The sequence below is a fragment of the Carassius carassius genome, chromosome 40, assembly GCF_963082965.1.
Source record: "Carassius carassius chromosome 40, fCarCar2.1, whole genome shotgun sequence".
NCBI classification, from domain to species: Eukaryota; Metazoa; Chordata; class Actinopteri; order Cypriniformes; family Cyprinidae; genus Carassius; species Carassius carassius.
The window spans coordinates 26,274,468-26,298,766 of record NC_081794.1 but is presented as its reverse complement, the minus strand read 5'-3'; the positions used below and the strand labels follow the sequence as shown (position 1 = coordinate 26,298,766).

Genomic DNA, 24,299 nt, shown 5'->3' with positions numbered 1-24,299 from the left:
CCTCCACCGGTCTTTATTCTTTCCCACAATGCACAGCTTTCAGTCCATTCATAAACAGGAAACATCAAAAGATTAGGCCGAAAGATGTCGATATCTTAACAGTGCAAAATGGTCATATATACACAGGTCACCCGCGTGGTGCATTTACACTTTTCTCTCCCTTTAACCACATTCAAAGAGTTACGCCCTTTATTGACGAGGGTTTTGATAATGCCACGTTATCTAGCAAAGTATCTTTAAGTGAGTGCAGAGGTAGCAAATTTGACTCATTAAAGGAGCGTAAAATTGTGTCTTTGTGCATGACCTTTTGTTCAGCATCTTTGGTGAATTCTGTTACTAAAGAGAGCAGTTTTTTGAGAGGAGAGAGGAAAGACTCCACGAGTATTAGGTTCCCATTGGGAACAATGCCGACAGGTTCACCTTGCAGAGCATGGGTGTAACTTAGCCTAGAATATTGTGGATCAAAGCCTCATAAACAAAGTAGGTGGAAATGGTGTAAGAGTATATGAGATCCAGAAAAGAACACAGCCATGAATGAGACGGGCCTAAACTTCAGGAAGAGGCAGGGAAAGATGGAAATTTTGTCAGTGCTGCGTTTCGGCCTTTAGACTCTTTAACGGAGATCTCCCATGGAGCAACAGAGAAAAATCCAGCATTAACAAGATTCTTGAGTCTAAAGAAGGGCCTGCGAACAACAAAAGCTTTTTTTTTATTCGGTTTTAATGACCAGATAATGGCTACTTTTAGAGAAGCGATACAATGTATTCAACTCTTTTCTACAGTAAATAAAAGGTTTAATGTGCATAAAGCGCACATTTTCAGAATGCATAATGCAGTGATTCTCAACCAGTGGGTTGCAGCCAAAAAATGGTGGAGTTAAGGACAACAGGGAAATAGTAAGATTAAACTTGACTAAACTATTATTATTTTTAAAATTCTTTTTCTCTTCTCGCATGTTTTACTCCAATCCAATACTGTGTATGCTAACTATTTTGGAAACTCAAAAAAAAAAAAAAAAAAAAAAGGAGAAAATGTTTCCCTTCTTTTGACATCAAAGACCACACCTTGAATATTAGGATCTTTTCCCACAGTACACTGTTCTTAAACTGATCTATCAGCTCCTCTGTAATGGATGATTGGGAAGTACTTATTGCCTTTATTTCTCCATTTACATTCATTTTGTAGCATAAAAAAAACAAAACAATGTAGTACACTGTTCAGCAAGCTAGTACACAGTATAATAAGATTTTATTATTATTATTATTATTATTGACATCAACGGTTCCTTTAGAACCTTTAACATGCATTTCACAAAACAATTATTTATAAGGAAAATAGGTTCTTCAGATTTTTTTTTCACAATAAAACAAGAAAGTTATTTTAAAAACTAAAAATAATGGTTCCAAAAGGTGTTTTTTTTTTCTTTTCTTTTTGTTTAGTGTGAAGAACATTTTACTAAGAATGTAAAAAGAAGGTCTAAAGAACATTTTGTGTAATGAAAATGTTAAAGTTCTTCCTCAAACAATAAATGCCAATAAAGAACCTTTATGGTGTAGCGGACAAAACTTTCATCATTAATACGCATATATAATCAAGGAAGCAACTAGTCAGCAAGTTAGAACGCTAGATTGGATTTCCTCCTCCCTGCTGACAACGAACCAGAAATTTCCCCTGCATGTGCACACGGTGTACCCTGACCCCGCTGATCTGTACAATAAACCCATAATAGCCTTTGTCTCCCTAAGGAGAACACACCGGCAACCTGGGCCACTTACGGGAAACCAGGAGCCGGTCCACGCAGCATCAGGTCACAATGAGAGCGGAGGGGGCTGGAGAGGAAAATAATAACTCATCTATGAGGCCGAAAGCACCAACATCTAAACAAACATATATGTGCACCTGTCACAAGCGCTCGGAGGGACTACTGTGTTCATCTCCACTGTGTCAGATAGCAGTTGTCAGGCTTGATCTCCTCAGCATCTCATTACTGTCCTTATGAAAAGCTCTTATGGGCCGCACTTGATCTCCAAATATGAGTTCTGAAAATGAGTTGTTGTTTTCTCCTTTTTTCCCGCTCGCGCTCTCACTCCTCGGCCTCTTTTATTAGCAGCTAAGCTCTTTACACTTGTAGCATATTGCAGTAGGTTATAGGACTAAGCTTTATTGTCCTACATTATTGAAAATCTAGGCTCTGAGAGCCGGCCCCAAGAGGTCAAGCTTTGTCTGAAGGCTGCCTCTCATTTCTCCACCGACAAAAGCTAACACTGAGGGAGGGTGAGGAAGATTGAGCTGGTAATATACTTAAATCCATCTTGGTTGACTTAGCACAAACTTCGACCCGTCCCCACGGCTCCTCCTGAGCTGAGGTAATTCCTTTATAACTTACAGGAGCAGAAACTATGACTTATGAATACACGGCCACTCTTAGAAGTCTCTTGTAGGAGAAGCTTGTTTTATGAGCTGGGCCGCAGCTTGAGGAAGTCATATCTGCGAGAAGAGTCGCTCATGTCAAAATGAGTATTAAAACTTGCTGTCTGAGGGGGATAGCTGATACAAGTCTTTGCTCCTCATGGAAAAAGCATCAATATGTGGGTGCAGGTGTTCTTCTTATTAATCAGAGTCGTTTTTGAGAAAATAAAACTTTGATATTAAGGGTGGGTTATTTATGCACACGACATGTAATGATGAAGTGGACCGATAAAAATAAGACATGCATTGTAAAACGTAATGTTTTGATTTCAATAAAACACCAGGGATATTTCAAATGAATTAAACAGAGAAACAGATGTATGGTGGTACCAAATATTTAAACGCTGGATTTTAAACACTAATGACTTGCCAAAGTCCCCCCGAAGAAAAACGGAATGGGACACTGCCATCTTGCGTGCACTTTTGGGAACAGCATTTTTTTTAAAAGCGCCTGAGGGGAAAAAATATAAAATCACACACACACACACACACACACACACACAAAAGCTTTAATCAAATTAGACTTTATGCAAAATATTATGGATTGGTTTATAAAGGATATAAATAGGTTAAATCACTGAATACACTGAAACGTATTTTATAAAGGAAACAAAACAAAAGACAAATCTATTTGAGATAAGACAAAAATGACCTTAAAAAGATCCTGACGTACATTTCTGGACATTTAACTACCAAATGAAAAGCAACTGAAATGGTAAGCCCCGCACATTCTTAAAAATAAAATCTACATGTGAAATATTTTTTTTTTTAGAAAAATTGTATAAAAGAAATTATTTGTGCACTTAGTTTCACAGACTTTGCTAACATTGCATTAACAGCAGTAATTCCTTCTTGAAAATCATGACCATGCAACACTGAAAAAATGGACAGTGCAAAAATGTCAATATTAAAAGTGTGATCTAAACCATCATTCATGGCCCCTTTTTTTTTTACCACTGGAGTGTTCTTGGTAATGTGAACCTCATTGCTACGAAACACTATTAGGTACTACTGTAGGACGGTGAGGCCAGTTGGAAAATGCATGGAAGGCACAAAGCATGCGGGGAAAAACCCACATGGTATGAATAAACTGCAGATTGCTTCTCTGAATTGGCCGTTTATTCAGTCGATTCATTTTCTCCAGGAGTCATCGGCAACGCTGATCAATATCTCATGATGTGGTTTATATGCCCCTGTCAGAGACAGAGAGAGAGAGGAACATTGATGTGACACAGGTCAACTTCACTCAACACTCTATGTATTGTACGTATAATGTTCATTAACCCTACGCAAATTGATATTCATATATGCTGACTACGTGTCGTAGTGGTTAGATCAGCTGGTAGGTACTCTGGCCTGCGGGAAAACCGTTCAAAATGTGCATTTCTTCCTCGTCATGAATAAATATTGATTTGCAGAAGTACAACATTTCCAAAGGCAATCAGATTGCTTGTATTAATCGCGCCTGGTGAAAGTGCTGTGGGTAGACTGATTTGATGAATGTGTCATATTATAAAAAGTGACACTTTATCCACACACACTTTTGACATGAAAGAAGAGGGGAATATTATTGGGAACCCACAAAGAAGAATGTTACTTACAGGTTCACCCGCCATACACCTGGGGCAATACTGTCCTGCACCGCGTTCTGGGGCGGGTAACACCTGCTGACAAACCCAAACACATCAAAAATACAAAGAAATCAAATAATCCCCATTATATTTGTCAGTTTATGATTTAAAAAAGAATGAATATTTGCCAGTGGGCTCAGAAAAATCTACTTAATTCAAAGGGAAAACGAGTTTTCATTCCACACTGACAGATGCTCGCTCTTGTTTTAAGCATAACTCACATTATTTTGTTCAAATTTTGATTTCAGTATGTTTTTCGATTTTCTGCTTCTTTTAAAGGCCTTAATTTGTGAAAGGAGGGATTTTAAGACTCCCTGAAAATTACACTTAATAAGCAGACTTTAGGACTTTAAAGTTTGTTCAGTGCTGGAATCATTTTGGGGTCCACAAGATACTTGGTAAGAAAATTATATACACAGTAAAAAAAAAAACATTCCACAATCATTATTATAGTGTTTTATTTTACTTTTGCCTCTTTTGTTATTTTCGTTTTTAGTACACTTGAGTGTACAGTGAATTAAACATAACTGCTATTTGTATTATATGTATAGTTATTTTTTCGACCTGCGTATAATCTATTATAATTGCCATTTGATTGTCCTGAAATAACACCTTATTTCCAAAATATCTCTGATCACTTCAGCAAATGCAAAAAAATATATATATATAATAATAATAATTGGCAGTGCAATAAAACAGACTACTTAATAGACTGTGACCTTTAACCCCTGAATTCCTCATGGTCCATAAACACAAGGACATCAGATAAGAGCAATATACATGTTCAACACAACACTGTAAACAAGAGAGACAGGGAGAAGACAGACAGTGTGAGCCCTAGTCAAATAAATAAATCATAAGTTTCTAAAAAATTCCTTGACATATACAACAGCCACATTTTACCCGACGGAGACCTGCATGTCAGAAAAAGATCTAACTTGTTTTATGTGCATTTGGAATCCTATAAGAGCTGGAAAAATCCCCATTAGGATTTTGGACTAGATAGTTTACCATGCCAGGGACGCTGGCGCTCTGTTCATTTTGAGGGCTGTGATTTTGGCCCTCCCACGTGTCCATTGGAGCTTCCATCACCGCACCATTTTCAACCCGGCCACAGCCTCCCAGTCCAATACACAGCCTTTTCTGTGAAGTTCAAAAGATTAACATGCATTAAACTATTTCTAGCTTGATTATGTAAGAAGATGCCCGTGGAAGCAAACGTGGCTGTCATGTCATGGTGCACTCAGTTTCTATAAATTATAACAGCTATTTTCAGTCATGATCAGGTGGGTTTATACATATGCACTAATAATAACTCATAACTCTTTGTAAAGGGCAACAGCCTGTACAAATGCCACAGAAGGTCAAACAAATACAATAAAAAGCAAACATCCTAATGCATATTTATTTAGCATTGTTTAAAGCATGAATCAGTATATATTAAATACAATATAAAGTCAACTAACCGGCTGGTTGTGCAGCTGTTCCAGCTCTCCACTATGTCTTCTCTTATTCTGCATGGGACTTATGCAATCCATTGGTTATTTTACAGTACTGAACTTTAATTCTTCAACACTTGATGAATCAATGTAGTCCGCCCCAAACTCCCATATGGATCAATATGCAAATTCAATAACCCATTGTATTAAGCAGTCAAAGGCGGTAACTTTTATTCATCTACCACTGAGGTATCTGTACAAGTATTATTAAAATAAAACAAAAAAACAAACATTCTAAACCAAACAAAACAAAACCACGGTATTCCCGTGCGACTCTTCATGCCCTGCTTTTATTCCATATTATAAGTTCCTGTATCGTTCAAGATGAGAGACATACAGTTTTCCCACCCAATCGGTGAATAGTACAGGTTCACGGAGGCGGGGATACGTCAAATAGCGCATTATTATTCGACGAGAGACCAATGAGCGCGAATGAGTCAGCCAATGTAATTTAAAGGAATAGTTCACCTCAAAATAAAAAGTTATAATTTTCTCTCAGTCTCTTATTTTACTGTTTTTAAAACGTGAATGGGGACTGAGAAGTTACAAAATGACACAAAACTATCATGAGAATAGTCCGTATGTGATTTTGTGCAATAATTGTTAGCAATAAAACAATATTCAAACGAAAGAGATAGATGCAGGTACTAATTCAGGTTATTTGTTGCAACAAACTGTAAAATTCACATCTGAAAGATGGAAGAAAGCGGAAAAGGTGGCTTAAAACGTAATACGTTGTCTATATAATTCAAATGATTTAATAAACAGCGTCCGTGTTCGATGTTATCGTATATTATTTAGTAATGCTTTGTTTCAGTACAGTGTCCTGGTCCCGATTGGGGCGTTCAGTGATCGCTTAGTAACGTCTGGCAACATGGCGAACCTCACGGACGCGACTTCACTGCAGCAGTTTGAGGGATTGTTAAAAAACAACAGCAAGTAAGTGAATAAATAATTATTTGTCAAGTCTATCACGAAATACGATTCATTTCGAACATACAGTTAACCGATTTAACACATATGCACGGGAATAAAACGTTTACAGACTTCGTTTCGATCGAATAGACTGAAATAACCGATGGCCTGTTCATAAAAACTCAAATAAATGCGATGCAAATCTGTACCAATGAATCATATCTGGATGACATGGTTTTGGCAGATTGTTTTAATACTGCATTTAATTTCAGCTTCAACACTTGATGAATCAAGTCAGTGTCAGTCAGTGCCCCTCATGTCAAAACTCAGCTTGAATGAGAATTTGACATTTTTTTTCAGCAAATAGTATGACTTGATAATCATCACAGACCTTACTATGCCTTTTACTAGTCTACATAAACAACCGTCCACACTTTCAGTTTGGTTCTTCATTGAATACTGGGACAGCCTGTTTATCTGGAATCATTGCAGAGAAAACGTTATGCTCTAAACACAATTCACTGTTTGAGGTAGTGCAGTCTAGTGTTCATGATCTGAGCTGGTCTCAGTAAAGGAGTATGTTCAGACCTTAAAAGTGTTCAGACATGATGTGAAGCACAACCCAAAAATGCTCCTAATAAGTCTGCTTTAAGGCACTAAGGATACATTTTTTTTATATAAAGTAGACACGATTTCTTTGATTGGTCATTACTTCTGTAGTATTTTTTTATATATAATATTTAGTTTCTCATTGCAGTGTAATTATCAATATTATTATTATTATTTTTATTTTTATGGATATCTGGCCAGTTTGAAGAGAGGCAAAGGACAGATTTCTTCGAATGAAATTATAATGGTTATATTTATTTATATTTATCGTAATTAATCACATCCAAAATGAAAGATTTTACATATGTCTGTATTCTATGTATATTTATTATGTATATATAAATACACATACATGCATGTGTATATATTTCAGAAAAATATGCTAATTTATTAAATATATCTATTTACAATATAAATAATTTTCTAAATATTTAAAAAATACATCAGATGATTGTAATGTCAGATGATGTTATATATATATATATATATATATATATATATATATATATATATATATATATATATATATATATATATATATATACATTACAGTCTATATTCACATTTAAATGATACATGTAATCCAGATATACATGGATTTGCATTATATATGTATTTCCCCAAGACATGAATGCTCCCTATCTCTGGATCTCAGAGTCTGTGATCTAAAGCTCATCATTCCTACTCTGTGTTGTTCAGGTCCCTCACCGTTGTCCATTTCCATGCGCCATGGGCTCCGCAGTGTTCACAGATGAACGATGTGATGGCAGAATTAGCCAAAGAGCACAAACACACCATGTTTGTGAAGGTAGGAGGACCACTGCCCCTCACAGCCATACTGGAAATCATTTCACCAATAATTTTCATGCTTCATTTGTGCACAATGTGGGTAGATATTATTTTGACACTAGTTTCTGTATCATTAGCAGAATTGGTTAAAAGAAGGCTTGTTTCCCAAAGAATCCAATAGACCAAAATCACACGAGTGACTGGCCAAAAATGTACATATCTGGCTGCTAAAACCAACTGTGTTTTGAATATGATATTTTGTCTCTCATTGCAAAGTAATTGTCAATATTATTATTATTTTTATGGATATCTGGTCAGTTTGCAGAGGGGCAAAGAACAGACTGATTACATCCAAAATAAAAGTTTTTGTTTACATATGTCTGTATTCTATGTATATTTATTGTGTATATATAAATACACATACATGCATGTATACATTTCATATAAATAATTTAATATATTAAATATATTTATTCATAATATAAATATTTTTCTAAATATTTTCAAAATACGTACTTTATTTGAGTGTGTGTGTGTGTGTGTGTGTGTATATATATATATATCTAAGTTAATCTTTTTTATTTTAACAGGTTTAAAAAATAAAAAAAAAAGTTTTCCTTTTCATGGAATATTGCAGTATTTCTTATAAATATTTCCAATCCAATGATCCAATCAATTATGGATGGACAAAATGAAGTCCCATCCTACATTTTTCCCTATTTTTTTTTCTTTCCCATTTGAGGAACTATTTTACAGGTACATATGTTGTACATATGTTCTTTTTTTTTTTTGCTGTAGTTATTTGGAATTTTGATTCTTAAACCTAAAAATTATTTACTATTTTTTTTTTCTCTCACCCCAAATCAGTGCAGTGAAATAACTGTGTGTAAGCCATTCCTAAAAGTGTACAGTACTGTGGCACAGTCAAAAAGATTCTGTTTGTGTTTGATGGTCTAAACCAGCCGCCACACCAGGAATGGCTCAACCAGTGGTGTGGAACTCTGTTTGTTTCACCAGTCACAGATGGCACGTTGTGTTTGAGATACCGGTTTGTAAATGGCCATTATTCTTGCAAATGTTCCTATGTGCACTGGGCTCTAAATGATGGTGTTACGGCTCTAGCTCCAGTAACACAGATCCAGCTGCTCTCCTTCTCCCAGTGGAGCGCAATGAGATGCCTCAGGCTCTGAATGACTTTACCTTCCTCATGGCCTTAAACTGGCAGAGAGATATTTTTCCTTCTGTTAGGGGTAATACTGCCTTTCATCACCCAGTCAGCAGAGCAGAAGACTTCTTCAAGCAAAAACGGCCCTTTTATAATCTATATGGAATAAATAGTGTTGAATTCCTTAGAATAAAATTGGATCTTTTTTTATATTTTTTTTTTAGTAGTAGTTTTTAGTTCTTTTAAGAAACTCATTTTGAGGGTAAAGTTTATGTGTCCACAAAACAATTTTCAATCATTTAATCATTATCAGAAGCAAATTCAGCATGAAGTGTGTCAGCATTTGACATGTTATAGCTGAGGCACTGGAGTTTAGATTTGTAGTGTTAGTTTTCAATTTCATGTGAAATGTTTTTTTTTTTTTTGTGTGTGTGTGTCTTAAATGGGGTTTTTATGTTTGAGAAGTTGATGTTTTATTAATGTGAATTGTAAAGAATCATTAGTACAGTAGCAGCTCTCTCTCTCTGTTTTTAGCTGGAGGCAGAGGCAGTCCCGGAGGTTTCTGAGAAGTATGAGATCACTTCAGTTCCCACCTTCCTCTTCTTCAAGGTAAAACTTCCACATTTGACTTCAGCTATGCTCAGATTTACCTAAAATAGTTTTTTTGTTTGTTTTTTGTTTTTGTTTTTTTTACATAATGAAGCTAATGGTTTTACTTTTTAAAAGAGTGGGAGGTTAGTTCAATCAAAAATAGGGAAAATAAATATTTATGACTTAACATGATTTAAACCTTTTAAAAGTTTAGGGCAGGTAAGGCTTTTTGAACGTTTTTGAAAGAAGTGTCCTTGAAGTTTATATGATCAAAAATACAGTGAAACTGTAATTCTGTGGAATATTTCCACAATTAAAAAAAAGGAAGAAGGTCAGGAAAGAACACCACTGAAGTTTAAATCTTTTGATCATTTTAATGCAATTGGATTAATAGTGTATTTTTTCCTTAGGTAATTTCATTTTCTTGATCTGATTTCCTTGCAGAATGTACAGTCGTGGGCAAAAGTTTGGAGAATTACATAAATATTGGAAATTGGAAAAGTTGCTGCTTAAGTTTTTATAATAGCAATTTGCATATACTCCAGAATGTTATGAAGAGTGATCAGATGAACTGCATAGTCCTTCTTTGCCATGACAATTAACTTAATCCCAAAAAAACCTTTCCACTGCATTTCATTGCTGTCATTAAAGGACCTGCTGAGATCATTTCAGTAATCGTCTTGTTAACTCAGGTGAGAATGTTGACGAGCACAAGGCTGGACATCATTATGTCAGGCTGATTGGGTCAGAATGGCAGACTTGACATGTTAAAAGGAGGGTGATGCTTGAAATCATTCTTCTTCCATTGTTAACCATGGTGACCTGAAAAGAAACGCGTGCAGCCATCATTGCGTTGCATAAAAATGGCGTCACAGGCAAGGATATTGTGGCTACTAAGATTGCACCTAAATCAACAATTTATAGGATCATCAAGAACTTCAAGGAAAGAGGTTCAATTCTTGTAAAGAAGGCTTCAGGGCGTCCAAGAAAGTCCAGCAAGCGCCAGGATGGTCTCCTAAAGAGGATTCAGCTGCAGGATCGGAGTGCCACCAGTGCAGAGCTTGCTCAGGAATGGCAGCAGGCAGGTGTGAGCGCATCTGCACGCAAAGTGAGGCGAAGACTTTTGGAAGATGGCCTGGTGTCAAGAAGGGCAGCAAAGAAGCCACTTCTCTCCAAAAAAAACATCAGGGACAGATTGATCTTCTGCAGAAATTATAGTGAATGGACTGCTGAGGACTGGGGCAAAGTCATATTCTCCGATGAAGCCCCTTTCCGATTATTTGGGAAAAGGCTTGTCTGGAGAAGAAAAGGTGAGAGCTACCATCAGTCCTGTGTCATGCCAACAGTAAATCATCCTGACACCATTCATGTGTGGGGTTGCTTCTCATCCAAGGGAGTGGGCTCACTAACAATTCTGCCCAAAAACACAGCCATGAATAAAGAATGGTACCAAAACACCCTCCAACAGCAACTTCTTCCAACAATCCAACAACAGTTTGGTGAAGAACAATGCATTTTCCAGCACGATGGAGCACCGTGCCATAAAGCAAAAGTAATAACTAAGTGGCTCGGGGACCAGAATGTTGAAATTTTGGGTCCATGGCCTGGAAACTCCCCAGATCTTAATCCCATTGAGAACTTGTGTTCAATCCTCAAGAGGCGGGTGGACAAACAAAAACCCACTAATTCTGACAAACTCCAAGAAGTGATTATGAAAGAATGGGTTGCTATCAGTCAGGATTTGGCCCAGAAGTTGATTGAAAGCATGCCCAGTCGAATTGCAGAGGTCCTGAAAAAGAAGGGCCAACGCTGCAAATACTGACTCTTTGCATAAATGTCATGTAATTGTCGATAAAAGCCTTTAAAACGTATGAAGTGCTTGTAATTATATTTCAGTACATCACAGAAACAACTGAAACAAAGATCTAAAATCAGTTTAGCAGCAAACTTTTTGAAAACTAATATTTATGTAATTCTCAAAACTTTTGGCCACGACTGTACAGCATTACTAGCATCATTTTAATTACCACAAAAATAATTTGACTGAGGTTTTAGAAGCAGAAATGTAAAGCATGTTTTAGGAGAGGTACTTAGTTAAGCTTGAGGTACTTAGTTAAGCTTGTTTGTTTTATAAATTTTTACTATTTTATTTAGAAATATGCCTTGTTACAGAAGTAAAATTCAGACTGCAAACTTGAAATGGCTTTCACAAAACATTCAAAGTGACTTATGTACTAATGAAGCTATTTTGTATATAAAAATGGTGACTTGTATAACTTATTGATTATCATCATGTGAATTTGATTCGGATTGTGAATGCTAGGTTATAATATCATTGGTTAGTATTAGTTTTCCCTGCCCACACAGCCTTAATCACATCAGCAGAAAAGTTGTTTCACAGATAAAGAAAGTTAAAACATTTGAAAAAATGATTTGCGTAAATAAAAACGTACTTCATTTTAGAATATTGTGCGCTTAAAAAATGAATTAAAGTAATTTAGTCCATTTTAATTTCCCATTTTGTCCTTTTTCTATAATATAAAGTTCAGAACTACACTGTGTTCTTTATGTTTGCGTAAAGCATGCTGATCTATGCCAGATTGCGTTTTTTTCTGTACACACAGCTTGTATTTATGTTAGGTGTGCTGCGGTAGTGTTTTGTGTTTATTTAGCAGAGGGAGGCCAGCTTAGAAAAACGGAGCCTGTTGGGAAGCTTGAGTTTAACGATCAAGTAATGTGAGCTGCAAAATCTCCTTGTGTTAGAATCAAGCAACTGAGAAATGATCGGAGGTTAAACAAACACACGGCTTGGCAAGACTTTCCCTCTCTCGGCGTAACATGTCAAAGGACCAGGAGAGCCTGCGGCCTGTTTTCTCTCTCTCCCTGCAAACAATCTAAACAAACTGGCAAGCATCCTAAAAAATTAATGCTGTTTTTTCCTCCCTCTCAATCTATCACTACTCACTCTTGAGTGTTTTTTATTTATTTATTTGTTTACCGACAACCCTTAGGGCGGTGAGAAGATTGACAGGTTGGATGGTGCGCATGCCCCTGAGCTGACCAATAAGGTGCAGCGGCTGGGGTCCGGTGGGGGCGGGGCTGCCAGGGCGGGGGACGTCCGTAAAGAGGATCTCAACGAGAGGCTGAAGAGGCTGATCAACGCCGCACCCTGCATGCTCTTCATGAAGGGATCGCCCCAGGAGCCTCGCTGTGGTAAACACACATGTACACACTCACTCGCATAAATTAACACGGGGTCAGCGGGTTAGTTAGAGCAACCGCTGGCGATGGAGTGAGACAAATCAAGGTTGCATGAACAGGACGGAGAGAGAAGCGCATTACCTCTTTCTTAAGTGCGAAGGATGACTTTATGGATGAGCCACTATATTCCAGATTCCATCCGGTCTGGCTTGGTTTGAACCAGAGTTTCAACTGATTGGAAACACAACTTGAATAGTTTAAATAGATCCCATTACAATCAATGCAGAAAGCAACGGGTCAGGGGAAAAAAAGTTCAATTTTGGTGAAAAGCGTCAATAAAGATGCTGCAGCACAATGCAGCATGCTTTCAATTACTTTTTTGCCATGTTGCATCGCTACTTAAACAACTTTATGCATGTTTTGTGCTGTGTGTATGGCAGGGATTCCCAAAGTATTTATTTATTTAGAAAATACCAGCTGATATTTTAAGGTAATATTTTAATAGTTAAATGCACATTTGCATGTTCATGGTTCTCTGGTGTTATTTAATGCTCACATGACATGTAGGGAAACAAATAAAGCAAAAAATAAATTAAATATGAAATTTACATCCAAAGTGACTTGCATTCAAGGTATACTTTTTTTGAGTTGATTCATTCCCTGGGAATCGAACTTATGGCCTTGTTGTTGTTAACGCCATGCTCTGGCTGAGCTGCACCACATTTATTGATTTATTGAAATTTGACAATTTGTATTATTTAATTATAAGCTTTTCTGTAGCTTAAAACCGCTGTTTTGGAAGTTTCGTTGGATAAACCTCTATAGTGCTGAACGGAAACTGCAACAAATGTAATTGTGTTCCCATTCTCTCTAATAGCAATAGAAAAAAATCCAGCCGTTGCATTAGAAACACAGAATCAGTGTAACTAGTTTTCTTTCAATTAATGTTTAATATGTAAAAGTGTAGTGTTATAAATTTACGCTTGTTTCCTTTTAAATTAAAATGTATGAAACTGCTAAAATTCACTTAAATTGAAAAGAGACATTCTGTTGACGGCTGCTGGTAGATTTCAAAGCTGAAACCAGGGTGAACAACCCCTTTTCTTAATCAAGCATTTGTTGATATGCAGTCGCTCTCAAAAAGGAACATGTTCTGCTTTTGTAAGTCAAAGTTATACTTATTAAATCCTGACAGTGACAGCTTAATGATCACTTAAAAGCGTTTAAGTCTTTAGTTTGTTTAACTTTAGGCTGTCAGCTTGATCTTTTTATTTCTGTTTGATTCGCGGATTTTCCAGCATTCTTTTTTTCTGCCAACTAACACAAAAATGTGTGGTTCGGCATTGGAAAACATCCTCGTATTAATTTCACCCGTTCAAAACAAAATACTTTTGATAGTTCAAAGTGCATATTTGGTCATGGACTGAGGCACAGTTTAGCGCTTGACGTTTTGTCTGTGTAAAGAGGAAGGTCTGGGGGAAGGCTGGCGTTTGCCATCCTGAGATCAAAATAAAAACGATATTGAACTCTAATCTCAAACGTGATGTTGGGCTTTCAACGGTTGCCAGCTCCTCCAGCTCTGCTTTATTAATAGAAGATCCTCAGAGTTTACGCCGCTTCGTCTCTGAGCCCAGAACCTGTTGCTCGGCGCCGTTGATGTTATTTGAAGCCGCGCTAGGTGTCATTGGGTCGGTCCGGCTCGGAGATTTTCTAATGCTGAAGCTTATTGATGTTCTCATTCACTTGGCTGATATCCAAATCAAGAAATAATGCACAGAGAGCGAGCCATGCCTGTCGGTGGCGTGCATTGGCTTCTAAACGTAAATGCACTCTTTTGTTTTAATACGAGCGTTGAGCCAAATGATCAAGTGGTCTGCTAACACTAACTCTAAAGTGGTTATGCATGTCAAATTAAAAGGTTAAGGGTCCATGTGTCAATTCGGATCTCTCAGCCTTTCTCGCTCTGAGTGGGTTGTCCTTCAAAAGAGGAACGAGGCTGTAACATCGCCCCTCTCCTGGAGCGGAGTCGGCCAGAGCGAGTGGTCTTCGTCCCCTGTAGGTGCAGGCATAGAGGGGGAAAGAACTCTGCAATCAATGCAGCATGTCTGGTGGAGTTCGCCCGGAGCCAGAGAAAGCAGCTGCCCGCCTGTTTGCCCGCTCTGGTAGAGTCGAGCTAATATACCAGCAAATGCATAAGCACAAGTGAGGCGCCTGGAGCTGTTTTATAATGAATTCCCTCATGAGCCACACAAGATGAAAATGGGTGTTTTACTGCAGGGGCTACAGACTCTACACATCACCTCGTACATCTTTCTCTCTTTCTCTCCTGATCTTGTTTCTTTCTCTCGCTCACTCCTTGTTTCTCTTGCTTCTTGTTCTCTTTGTCTCCTCCCATCTAATATCACACACACACACACACACACTCTCTCTCTTTTATCTTCTCTCATTTTTGTCTGGTAGTCATCCATATAAACAGAACTGCTATTTAAAATTTAGAAATCAGGAAATTTTGTTCCAGCTTTCAGTTGTGTTGCCCAATATTGCGTAGTATCTATAAATGGACAAATTAGTAATTCATTATGATTGCAGATTTTACTTCAAATTTTACTCACTGTGTGACTAAAAACATACAAAAAAGAAACCCCTTTTGTTGTCAGTGTAGCAGGGTGATTAAACTAAAAAAAGTTTTCATTATCATAGTAATTTTGTTTAACATAATGTACTACTATAATAATAATTAACAGAATAATAAAATTAATAAACTATACAGAAAAAAAAATATAATAAAATGGACAAAAACACAACAGAATGATTAAAACTTTTAACTGATATTAAAATAAAAATGGAATTTTATATTTATATATATATATATATATATATATATATATATATATACACACTAAACTTTATTAGTTTTATACGGGAAAAAAAAATATATATATATATAATTTAAGTTTTATAAAATAATTTCAGTTCCCTCCTTTAAAGCTGTTAAAAAGTTCAAAGTATTAAAAAGCACACAAGCAAACTTAACTGTGAATTTAATAATGAATTATAGCTTAATAATAAAATACATTAATTTAAATTTTGCTGTGACTAATGAAAACATTTGTTATGATTGTATTGACATTAAATATATAATATAATTTGCTTTTAAGAATTTAGTTAAATATTTGTAGTTTCTTTAGAGCCATTAAATAAGTGCAAGCTGGTAAAAAGCACAAAAACACACTAAACAGAGTTACAGCTGATATTCTTTTGAAGTTTTAACGCATGTTTGTTGCATTATTTACAGGTTTTAGTCGTCAGATAGTTCAGATTTTGAAGGACCACAATGTGCAGTACAGCACTTTTGACATTCTCTCGGATGAGGAGGTCAGACAGGGACTCAAGACCTACTCCAACTGGCCCACTTATCCGCAAGTCTACGTCAATGGAGAACTCCTCGGAGGACTGGACATCATAAAGGTACGAGATACAAGATTGGTGCATAGCAATGCTTTTTTTTCTATAGATATTTCCCTATTTTTACAAACACAGATTTCTTCATCGCATGATGTTGTGCATTTTATCCCATGCATGTTATCTTAAGAGTTCCTGTTTTTAACGGCGTGTGTGTTCTCAGCTAGCTGTTATTAGCTGTATGTTGCTCTACATTCCCAGCGAGCTCATACTGCTAAAAGCAAGCAGAGCACTCCCGCTGAGAGAGGAGGGCTAGATGATCCAGCATCCATCCTCTTTCCCCTCTCTCTCTTCTCTCAAGAGTCTTAGAGGCCCTTCCTCATTAAGATGTGAATTTACCTTTAGAGAGAGGTAAAATACTTTAGCGGGGAGCTGTTAGTTATGAAAGGAGAGTGTGTATGTTTGAGTCGAGTTCAAAGCAAGTTCGGATTCAGAGATATTTTATATCCTCCGCAGGAGCTGGTTGAATCGGGAGAACTTGAGAATACTTTCCCCAAGACCGTCTCACTGGAAAACAGGTAAAGACAGATACACGCTCGCTCAGACGCCCGCTCTGTACGACTGGACTTGTTTAAACATTCTCTCTTCTGACAGGCTGAAATCTCTAATCAATAAATCACCCGTCATGCTCTTCATGAAAGGCAATAAAGAGGTGAGTGAACTTAAATACTCTCTTTCTCTCTCTCAGTTTAAACGAGAAAGCAGGAGAAAGCAGGGAATGTTGAAGGCCCCAAGAATCCAGCCTCATATTATTACGAATCCATTAGAGCTGAAACAACGAATCGATTTAATCGATAAAAATCGATTATTAAAATAGTTGTCAACTAATTTAGTCATCGATTCGTTGCTAAATAACTTTTATTTGCCGTAAGCGGCTCATTTCGTGCATATTTCAAATCTGCGGTGACCAAAGTGTGGCAGTAATGAGCCACCGGAGGTTTTACTCAGCCAGTACAGCAGGAGAAGTAGCGAATAGCCAATAGCTGGCCTCGTTTTATGTCACGTGCTTCCCGAACAGCGTCTCTGCAGCATTTAGCGGGATGTGGGAGACTGGGAGTACTTTACTTTGAGCCTTCAAAAAAGAAGAGTAACCTGTAAACTCTGCACTACGGAACTGTTTAAGGGGACGTTCACATATCGCGTCTTTTGCGCGCTCAAGTTCGTTATTTCCAACACCGCACCGCATCGAGTTAAAAACATCTCAACTTTTCAGAATGCTGCAAGCGCATCGCGGGTCATGTGACAAGAACTAACCAATCAGCTTCATCCTTTCCCGTAACAACGTTAAAAGCTCAGTCAAGATGAAAGGAACAGCTGATCATAGTTGTATATGGATTTCCATTTTGAAATAAATTTAGTAGCAGAGCTACTGCAAGCGATTTTTTGAGCTGCAAATCCATTTCTCCTTTGCTGAAATTTCCGCGTCTTCAAGGAGAGAGCGCGTCATGGTTGCTTAGCAAAGGCAGACGCCTCAGGGGCGCTTCTGCGCGAGCGCTTTGGAAAGGAGGAGAAAGCGGTGCGCCTAGCGTTTTCTACGCGTTTTTAGGCGCGATATGTGAACGGCCCCTAAGACTTTTATTTGTGCAGATTCTCCAGTACAATGTTGTTTGCAAATGTTTAGTCGTAAAAGCTGATAACATTGCTTTTTAACAGTTAACATTTAAAGCTTTACAAACATGTTCTGTGATCAGTTTGTAGTTTACCAGTTCAAAATTCAGTCGTGCAGCCTAATTATGACTGAATGAGAGAGGTAAATGTTTAAAGATATTTGAAATGCACTTTTTTTCTAAGTATTCACTGCTCTTTTTCACACAGCAGGTTTTTTGTGTGTGACTGTCCAATTTTTTTTTTCTGGACAACCTTCTGATGGATTTTACTTTAAATTGTGATTTCCATTCAGGTTTCATGCCATTGGCACTTTATTCGAAGGATTGTTTACAATTTCACAGCATAAGCTATAAAGCTGTTTCCCAGTAAATAATAAAATACAATGCACTGCAATTTTATTCTGTTTTATCCTTATTCTTCGTGAAAATATGTTCTGAAAGATTCCTTAATAAGCTTTGTTCGGGATGTTAAACTACTTTAGGAGCTCTAAGGACTGCCATGGTGAAAACATTATTTTAAATCTCCTTGTGAAATTTGCTGGAGTATGGGTCAGTGTTCTGATTGCAGAAGAGTTCGACAAAGGATTACTAACACAATAAAACAACTCCAGGTATATTTTTGATTAGGATATGACAATGCAAAATGGTTAAAATCTCTTAAAAATCTATGCTGAAGGATAAAGACCATTTATTAATAATTTACTTGGGGGAAAAAATGGAAAAAACTAAAATATAAGTACATAAACCGATTAATCGTAAAAATAATCGACAGATTAATCGATTATCAAAATAATCGTTAGTTGCAGCCCTAGAATCCATATGCTGTTAGTTTTTCAAGCGGAGCACTTTTTCATACACCAACTTCATAGTGACCATGTCTTGCTGCAAACAGACAGAATTATTTCGAGTCAGCTGTGTTTGTAAAGAACAGACCCAAGAGTTGGTTCCCAGTTTTAGTTAATCGAAGTAGTTGGTCTTTTAGGAATCACCAGTGGCTGGTTAGCATGGGTCAACTAGCTGGTAGATGCCTTCAACTGACAAAAAGCATTCTTTCTTCTTTCTACATTGAAAGCCGTCCAAAAATAACAATATTTTTCAATTAAATTAAACCATTTATTTTATTTGCATTTATTCAGAAATATTATTATTATTTTTCAGTGTTATTTTAGTTTTATGTACTTTTTATTAATATTTTGGATTAGCTTTTATTTTTATAAATTGAGTTTTCATTTAAATTTGTTCAATCTTTTCAATATTTATTTTTTAGTTTAATTGTAGTGATTTTTAATGCTTCACCTAGTTGCCAAAACAACATTTATTTTTTTCCACCTGATTATAATAGCAACATTATTATTGTTGTTATTATTAATTTTAAAACGATTAATATAAACTATTTATTTTAAACCATTATAAAGTAACACTGTTTGAACATTTTGTTACATTTATTCACTTGTTTTCCAATGAAGAGAAAATGTAATAATTGTTTCATAGTATATGTATTGATAAAATATTATTTTAGAACATTATGAAGTAATATTGCTGTGCAAAAATCTGCCTTTGTGTTCCACTGAAGAAGTCAAAGTCATGTGGGTTTGAAAAGACATAAAAGTGAGTAAATAATTACAGAAAGTTCTTTTTTGAGTGAACTTTTTTCCTTTAACGTACAGTAAAAGAAAGCATGCGGTGGTAAAGCGGTGCTGGAAATCGATATCAGGTGGCTCCGGTGCTGATAGAGCTGCGTTCTCTTTAATGGAGGAGAAAGACCCCTCACCTCTCTCCTCGTAACTGCATTGATCTTTAACACTCACACATGAAAGACAGATGAATTCTTTGCAGTAGTTTAAAGTCTTTCCCCATGAGACATCTCTCTTCTCTCGTCTGACTGGCTTCTCTCTCTCTGTCTCTCTTGTTCTATTACCTACTCTTTTTCCCTTAGTTATTGAGACGCACTTCAGAATAGCTTTTGTAGGTTTGTACGTTTCTAAATGCAAGTTTGGTTCTGTGCTGGTTTGGGCCCAGAGGAGCCACTCAAATCTTATGTACTCTGTTCTTTAAACTTCTCCAGTAGTCTGCGTGTGTTTTGGATGGTGTTAAAAACTTGCTTCCTCTGATTGGCTTTCAAGCGCAGGGTTTCGCTTCACTGCAGCCTTTCATGATGTGAAAGATGTTGTAGCGTTTTCACCCTCTTAACTTGTGTCTTTGTGAATACTCAGGCTGCCAAATGTGGATTCAGCCGTCAGATACTTGAAATAATGAACAGCGCGGGGTGAGAGACTTTTACAATTCCAGAATATTCCCGTACAGTGGCATTTAACTGAGACTGGAAGCTCTTTTTGGAGTGAATTATGAATTCCTGAAAGACTAAATGTATGTTATTAAAGTAACATGTTTTTTCTATTATTTCAGAGTTGAGTATGAAACGTTTGACATATTGGGAGATGAAGAGGTGAGTGTTGCTTCAGTTTTAAGTTTATTTTTCCATTCTTGGTAAACGTTGTCTTGCCAAAGCAACATCAAGAAATCCTGTGTCTCCTTACAAACTGAGAACTGAATAATTAAATAAAAATTAGGCAATCATGTTTAGAATACAATTAAATTTTTAAATTTTAATTGTTTTGTGTTTTAACCAAAGCTTGTCATGCACTTCTGATTGTTTTCCACAGGTTAGACAAGGACTCAAGACGTACTCCAACTGGCCGACGTACCCCCAAGTGTATGTTAAAGGGGAACTAATCGGAGGCCTGGACATAGTCAAGGTAAAATGCATAAAGGCGTTTAACATGAATCCCCTTTCTAAGATGATAAAGATACATTTAGAATTAGGCACTACAAACAGCATTGCATTTATAATGCTTCATTTGTAATGAATGTAATTAATAGGGAAATAGTAATTCTAGTGTTTTTTGTTTTTGTGTTTTTTTTTTCATATTGCTTTCATTGGTATAGAGATTTAAAGAGCAGATCTAAATCTGATATACAGTAAACTACCATTCAAAAGTTCAAAAGTTTAGGGTTGATGTGTTTTTTTTAAAACAAAAGTGTTGTGTAAATTGTAATTTATTCTTGAGATGGCAAAGCTGAATTTTCAGCAGCCAGGGTTTAAAAGTGTTAAACTGTTCTGCTGCCTATTATTTCTGTGGAAACCATGATGCAAGATATTTTGATGAATAGAAAAGTCAATAAAACTTCATTTATTTGAATTGGAAAACTTATGTAAGGTTATATGTGGCTTTGCTGTTTTAAAAGAAAGTGTAAAAAAAAAAATAGATCCCAAACTTTTGAATGGAGTGTTATATGATCTGCCTGTAGAGATGTACTGCAGTTGGTGCTTTACTCCAGCAGAGGGCAGGTGCAGCTCTACAATTAGCAGGCAGTTAGAAGAGAGCCAGTGCTGTCAGAAACATCTCTGAACCTGGATGTACAAAAGATTACTTGTAGTTGATGAACCGTGAAGGTGTTTCATAATGGATGGGAAATTGTTTTTGTTTAACAGGAGCTGAAAGAGAATGGTGAGCTGGCATCCGTGTTGAAAGGAGAAAATTAAACTACTCCAGCACTGAAGAACATGTGGATCACATTGCTGAGATGCCTGTAACCTACACACTTAACCTCAGGAACAGAGTACTCGAATTACTTATTCCATCCAATTTAGCATTTTATTAGAAAATTATTAAATTTCAAAATCATTGTTGAACCTCTGATGAAAATCCAATAAAGCCAATTCTGAACAAGATCTTGTTTATATTTACTTACATCCTTCTTTGGTGACATCATTACAAGTGGTCAACAAAGATTTAAAATGTATCTCCGGGTATTGACACGTCTTAAATATGTCTATCGTGACCACAAATTTTGAGAAGGGTATAACTGCAGCCTGGAGATCTCTAAATAGGGGCGAGAACTCCAAAACTTCCCTCCGTTGAGAGACAGGCGCATGCCACGCATGCTAAATTTTTCCCCCAATCCACTTCAGTGCAAACTCCGCCCCACAACTGATTCTGAAGTTTTTATTGGTTGTGTCATTTAAAGTGTTTCCTACAAAAATCAACAAAAACTAACCCCTAAACCTACCCCACACCTTACCTTAACCAGTGAAATTGACTGAATGGCGGGATTGGCGTTTCAGTTCAGGAAATAAACAGTTTAATAAGATTATGCGATATGAGACTCACTGCACAATGGCACCTTTTTAGTTACACCTGGTATCACTACCCCCTTCTAGCCTGCGAATATCGTGCCTCGGGATGGCCTCGTTGCTGGGAATAAAGCGATAGAGTAAAATCTTTCCCCTCCGCTGGGACGGCTCCTGAGTGATTCCCGTTTACATCATGAAGCAGAGGTTCAGACTTGAGTCCAAACACCACTGGCCACAAGCTTTGGGCTCTGCTCTCATGGAGAACATTTATTTATATCGCAATAAACAATAATTTGTTTGTTTAAACAATGTTTAATTTATAAAGTTTTATTTTGAAATGTAAGTCAGTAATAATTGTCTGAAGCCACAGCCAATGGTGAAAGTCTTTGCAAAAGGAGACCCCGCCCCATTTTGGAGGTTCTGCCTAATTTCGGAGTCCACTCCCCATTCTGGAGATCTCCGGTCTGCAGTTATACCCACTTGCAAATTTTTGCCTTATCAAATACTTTTAGAATGTGAATGTCCATCCCATTGCAACCAATTTCAATAAAAGTGGCATTTGCCAAAATCCAAGAATGATGCATATATATTTATGTATGTTTACTCAATCACAGGTTAGTTGGGTAGGTGATCCTTTACTGTTTTCTGGGATGCATAAGTTATGTATTTACCTTTTATATTTAAAAATGCCCTTCTGACTTTTCAGTGTGGTTTGAGACATTTTTTTTTTTACCTATATTTAGCGCCGTCCACTTGTGATTGGATTTCCTGGATCAGATGTGTTTCATGTAAACTTGGTCTTAATATAAATCCTCTTTTTCTTTAATGTCTCTGTCAGTCAGAGCCAATGATTTGACATGTAAAACCATCCTTTGTGAATCTGTGCCCTTATTAAAGAGCTCCTCCAACCACCTTTAATTGCAGGTTGTTAGATTAGGCCAATATTTGCAGCCTTTATTTGAGTTTTTATCCTTTAACGAGTGCAGGGATGATGGATGTACCATTCACGATCACGTCCACTCACTTTAATTAACGTGATCCTCGAGCTTTTCAGACAGAGTGACTCTGCCAAGCTCTTGGGGACAGGAAGAACTCTCTTATTGTGATTAAAGATCCATAAATATTAATCAGCAGTTGTTGGTTGGGGACAAGTCAACCCACACCTCATCTGGCTATAAGCCGAGTGTGTAGAGTGGCCATTATGTTTCTCTCTCTCTCTCACACACACACACACACAAACACACACACACCTGTGGTTCTGGGTAATTGCAGTGCTCCCGTAATAACCTTAAACCTTTCAACACATCACCCAACAATAGCACATTCAAAAATGCCTTGATGCATGAATTGAAACATATGGCAACCACTGTTCACAGTTTCATCACACTTCCTTAAAGAGCAGGAACACTTGTGAAGGTTTGCTTTAGCATAGCATCAGGATTAATAACAGTAGTAGGTCTCCATTGGTGTTCAAGCTAGCGGTGTTATACGTAGTAAATCAATTTAAGGTGTTAAGTGAAGTCAGACACTTCATATTGTAAAATAAATGAAATCTAAACTCCTGTGTATATCTTCAATGGTACTGGTAAGTAAAACAAGTTTGCATTTTCATGTGTACACTCTGCACTATTTTTAGAGTATACAGTGTATATTTGTATATTATAAGCTCATTTAAAATACTTCAAGAAATCTGAGAAAGCTGCACTGTTGCTTTAAATATCTGCCATGTCTGAGTATAAAAGTTAATATTTTAAAGAGCCCAATGTTGAAACATGCAATAAAGACTTCTGTGCATAATTCTAACTTTCTAATGTATCTGCCAGGGTGGTCTAAATAAATGATGTCTATAGTGTATGTCATTAGTAAGTGTAAGTATAAAATATATTAGTTGTTACATAAGCTTAGCATTACACCGAGAGTGTGGTTATTAATCTGGTGACCTAATTAGCATGCTTATTTGCAAAGTGCAGTCTCTTGCACTAATGAATTTCCAAAAATATATATGCTCACACATTTTTAAATGGCAACAAAAACATGCTTTGTGGACCAGGCCTTATGGTGTGTGTAATGGCTGCGAATGGATGTGACAGGTGATTGCATTTAATGACTTAATTCACAAATTCAGTAATCAAATATCTAGCAAAGAGTTCATGGGTGAACAGTATTTTAGGTAATTAGATGTCAGCTGATTGGATAAACTGGCTTACAAAAGAAATGCCTGGTTCT

The 24,299-nt window shown here is 36.7% G+C and overlaps 2 protein-coding genes across 3 annotated transcripts; one reads left to right on the top strand and one right to left on the bottom strand.

The window, feature by feature from the left end:
• Nucleotides 1-2,977: 2,977 nt before the first annotated feature.
• On the bottom strand, nt 2,978-5,914 carry si:ch211-221j21.3 (uncharacterized). Of its 2 annotated transcripts, none has more exons than XM_059531570.1 (4): nt 5,567-5,914; nt 5,112-5,243; nt 4,071-4,133; nt 2,978-3,662 (listed from the first exon to the last, which is right to left on the bottom strand). In XM_059531570.1, the coding sequence occupies exons 1-4, from the start codon at nt 5,636-5,638 to the stop codon at nt 3,633-3,635; spliced, it is 297 nt and encodes a 98-aa protein (XP_059387553.1). In that variant the 5' UTR covers nt 5,639-5,914; the 3' UTR covers nt 2,978-3,632. The 2 variants fall into 2 exon arrangements, with proteins under 2 accessions (XP_059387553.1, XP_059387552.1); XM_059531569.1 differs by having other exon boundaries at nt 4,071-4,136; nt 5,567-5,912.
• A 502-nt stretch (nt 5,915-6,416) lies between these two features.
• On the top strand, nt 6,417-21,671 carry glrx3 (glutaredoxin 3). The gene is made up of 11 exons (XM_059532788.1): nt 6,417-6,538; nt 7,823-7,931; nt 9,612-9,686; nt 12,680-12,881; nt 16,165-16,337; nt 16,788-16,849; nt 16,926-16,983; nt 20,152-20,204; nt 20,345-20,384; nt 20,602-20,694; nt 21,432-21,671. Exons 1-11 carry the CDS (start codon nt 6,474-6,476, stop codon nt 21,480-21,482), a joined length of 981 nt encoding a protein of 326 aa, XP_059388771.1. The 5' UTR covers nt 6,417-6,473; the 3' UTR covers nt 21,483-21,671.
• Nucleotides 21,672-24,299: the final 2,628 nt, after the last annotated feature.

Coding starts and splice junctions, on each gene's coding strand:
- glrx3 (XM_059532788.1), top strand. CDS start 6,474: ATGGCGAACCTCACGGACGCGACTTCACTGCAGCAGTTTGAGGGATTG. Junction 16,984..20,151: donor TCATGAAAGGCAATAAAGAG/GTGAGTGAACTT, acceptor GTGAATACTCAG/GCTGCCAAATGTGGATTCAG. Junction 20,695..21,431: donor GAGGCCTGGACATAGTCAAG/GTAAAATGCATA, acceptor TTTGTTTAACAG/GAGCTGAAAGAGAATGGTGA.
- si:ch211-221j21.3 (XM_059531569.1), bottom strand. CDS start 5,638: ATGGATTGCATAAGTCCCATGCAGAATAAGAGAAGACATAGTGGAGAG. Junction 5,244..5,566: donor AACAGCTGCACAACCAGCCG/GTTAGTTGACTT, acceptor TGAACTTCACAG/AAAAGGCTGTGTATTGGACT. Junction 4,137..5,111: donor GCGCCAGCGTCCCTGGCATG/GTAAACTATCTA, acceptor TGGGTTTGTCAG/CAGGTGTTACCCGCCCCAGA.